The sequence below is a fragment of the Entamoeba nuttalli genome, assembly GCF_000257125.1.
Source record: "Entamoeba nuttalli P19 unplaced genomic scaffold asmbl_6689, whole genome shotgun sequence".
In the NCBI taxonomy this organism is placed as follows: domain Eukaryota; phylum Evosea; order Mastigamoebida; family Endamoebidae; genus Entamoeba; species Entamoeba nuttalli.
Window position 1 is genome coordinate 1 of NW_008578216.1, and position 3,631 is coordinate 3,631.

The window sequence follows — 3,631 nt, forward strand, 5'->3', positions numbered from 1 at the left end:
TAACTAGTAAGTTCAATCATTTGATTTATTTTAGGGTTTGTGTAGTGTGTCAGATGTGTTGATTAAAAAAACATAAAACATAAAAAACTAGAAAACATACTTAAATAATTTAAAGTTCAATAATGAAATTATGTGATACTTTGCTTTTTGTTAGTACTTCATTAATGGTTATTTCTTTATTTGTTGCAGGTATAACTGATAGTCCAAAATATCATAATATAGAAATAACTGATTGGTTATGTAACCATAATAGATTATTATGTTTAAAGAATCTACCACAACACAATATCCAGTGTGAACCTCAACTTCCTTTTAAAGCAGCAACTTCAAGAGATGTTGTTATAGGAATGTTTGTACCAAAACGTGGATGGACTGAACAACACTTAGAAATGATGTCATTTGTTTTTTATTTAATGCGTCAAACCATTCCAAAAGCACATTTAGTATTATTTTTAGCAGAACAATTAAAAGGGGTTGAGGTATGGGATAAAATGGTACAAACATATTCCATTGATGCTATTTATGTTAATGTACCAGAAGGATGGAATATGGTAAATTATAGATTTATGTTGTACAAAGAATATTTAAAAGAACATGAAGGAGAAATTGATAGAGTTATCTTTTGTGACTCAAAAGATATTTATATGTTAAGAGACCCATTTAAACAAATCAATAATCAAAATTCATTAATAATTGGAAGAGAATTTAGAAGTTCAGAGGATGATGACTATTATTCATATGATGGATTTTATCAATATTATAATAATTATGTTTGGATGAAAGATGCATATGGTGAAAACTTTACTAAAGAATTAAAGGAAAAAAAGGCTCCAATTAATAATGCAGGTTTTGGTGGTGGTGATGTTCATTCAATGATTAAGTTATTAACAATATGGACAAATGAAATGGTTCGTATTGGAGGTCAACAAAGATGGGGATTTGATCAGGCTGTGTATAATTACTTAATTTATAACGGAACTATTAGTTCTCAATTTCCTTATGCTCATTTTGCTGATTGTAAACATGACAGGATTTGTATGTTTTCTGAAAAGAGAGTTAATCTTGTAAAAGGTATTCCTTACTTATTTGATGGGTGTATTCCTCATGTTTTACACAGAGATGGATTATCTTTTAATATGATGGATGTAAAAAGATATCCACATAACAATTTTAGTTAAAATTATTTATTTTTACTACATATTCTATTTTATCATAAATGGAGAATTTAAATTGAGTTAATAAAATTATAAAAAATTATTAACATTTAGTTTATAAAAAGAACTTGAAAAGAAAAGATTTAGATTTAAGAAAAGATGAGTTTCTTATCAATTTTTCAATTTATAGAAAATCCTCAAAATACTGATCAAAGCAAACATATGGTACTTGTCTCAGCACTTCATGAAGTCGTTATAAGTAGAGAAACAGAAAAGAATATTGATTCAATACATCGCTGTGTAAATGAATTATTAAAATTAGTTAATGTTACAGCACAACCAATAAATGACAAAAGTGATATTAACGAACTAATATTTCAATTTCTTATTCAATTAAGTATCTATAGGTCTATGATAGCATTCAAACTTGATGCAACAGAAGTTGGTCAAAGTCTAATAACTGTTTCAGGGAAATTATTATACTTAACTTCAGGAAAAGGAATTCTTGAAGTTCTGGTTGGTGATCCTTTAAGAAATTTATCTGAAGCACAAATTAATCAAATTCAACACGATGATATTTTATATGCTCAACTATCCAGAATTAAAGCTGAATATGAAAACGCTGTCATAAGTCAAAATACAAAAGTTAATAACGAAAGTGATTCAACTGATATGGAAATTCAACAATCAAAGATGGTTATTTCAAACACAAATTTTGCTTTTAAACAAAGGGCAAATCAACAACAAATCCAAGCTATACAAAATAGACTTCAAGAACTTAATCCAAATGCTTCTATTAAAATAGAGAATGATGTAGATTTAGATTTAAAGAAAGTAGATATTTTTGTTTCTACATTAAAAATGTCAAGTTTATATCCATGTTTAAGTCCTATTACTCAAGCACTAATTAAGTCAGAATGTAAAGGTCTTGGTGTTATTTGGCTTAATACCCTTAAACAAGTAAGAACAGAACTTATAAAAAAAATGTTTATTGAAAGTAAAAATAATGGGGAATTAGATACAGCAATACAAATTAATGTATTTGATGTTTGTGGAGAAACTATTATTAGTAAATACCGTAAAGAATATGAAGACAAGGATAGAAAGATTCAAGAATTAATGAATTCTCTTAGAAATGCACATCCCTATCATTTTAATGTTGAAACACCATTCTTGTTAGAAGAAAAAGGGGTCTCAGCATCACCTTATTTACCAGTTATAGAAACATTTAAAAGAATTAGTGTTTGTAAATACCTATATCAAAAACTCACAATAGGAGCAACTTTATTACATGAAATAGAAAATGTTATTGATGGATTTTATTTAAGAACAGGAAAAAAAAGAGAGGTATTAGGAGCTGAACAATTACCTCCACTCTATTCTTATTTATTATTTAAATCAAAATATCCAAATGTTTATAGTGATTCTATGCTTATACAAGATTTTCTTGATGACTCTAGTGCATTAGATAGAAGAGGTCATTGGATTTCTATTCATATGCAATGTGTTGAATTTATTTTATCATTAAATAAATACCAAATGGATAATAATTTAATTTCAAGTTTAATTACTGAAGGGCATGAAGGAACAGTCATTGTTATTGGAATGGAAGGTATTGGTAAAACAACACTTGTTAAATCTCTTAGCATGAGAGAAATTAAAACTGTTGATGAACATTGTTTTGGAGTACGTTGTGGTAAATTAGAGATATTAGAATGGGATATATATGGAGACAAATCTGATATGATCCCAATGCAACAAATTAGGAATATCAGTGGGGTAGTTTTGTGTATTCCAAATATTGATGAATACACTATCAATACATCATTCGCTTTAGCAGCTCCAGTATTAAATTCATTAAAACATCCAGTCCCATTGTTATTATTAATGACTCGGCATGATATTTGTCCTACTATTACTCTAGAAAATTTCCCTAAATTAACAAATTTAATATTCAGTAATATTAGTCGTTTAGAACTATCATTATGTTCAGTTAATGGAGGTTATGGAATTTATGAATCTTTTATGAAACTTAGAGCTCATTAATTTAAGTATTCATTTCATCAATTAGTTATTTACTTTAATAAGTTGTTGTGTTTTGTAACAACTTTCAATATAACTAAGTCATACAATAATTTTCTTTAAAAAATATAAGACAATTCTTTATTCTTTATCGTGATTTGACTTTTGATTTAAAGGAGGTTTAAAGCGTATTGAGAATTTTTATTCCTTTACTCTCTTAACAATAGTCTCAATGGATTATAGAATAATCAATAACACTTTAAAGTCTAATAACAGTTTATATTGAAATATAAAAATATTATGACTTTTGATCATAAAATTTATACATAAATCCTATTTCTTTCCATTTTATTAGTCCTATTCGTTTTTATTGATTCAGTCACATAATGTATATTTTTTATTGTTACTAAATCTTTTATACTTATTTTTCATGTGTTTGTTATCACACAATGTAT

General features: G+C 26.7%; 2 protein-coding genes across 2 annotated transcripts; both read left to right on the forward strand.

The window, feature by feature from the left end:
* Positions 1–122: 122 nt before the first annotated feature.
* ENU1_158660 (hypothetical protein) lies at positions 123–1,178 on the forward strand (the record flags this gene model as incomplete). The annotated part of the gene is made up of 1 exon (XM_008860787.1): positions 123–1,178. The coding sequence occupies one exon, from the start codon at positions 123–125 to the stop codon at positions 1,176–1,178; it is 1,056 nt and encodes a 351-aa protein (XP_008859009.1).
* A 135-nt stretch (positions 1,179–1,313) lies between these two features.
* ENU1_158670 (vacuolar sorting protein 9 (VPS9) domain containing protein) lies at positions 1,314–3,200 on the forward strand (the record flags this gene model as incomplete). Its single annotated transcript, XM_008860788.1, has 1 exon — positions 1,314–3,200. The coding sequence occupies one exon, from the start codon at positions 1,314–1,316 to the stop codon at positions 3,198–3,200; it is 1,887 nt and encodes a 628-aa protein (XP_008859010.1).
* Positions 3,201–3,631: the final 431 nt, after the last annotated feature.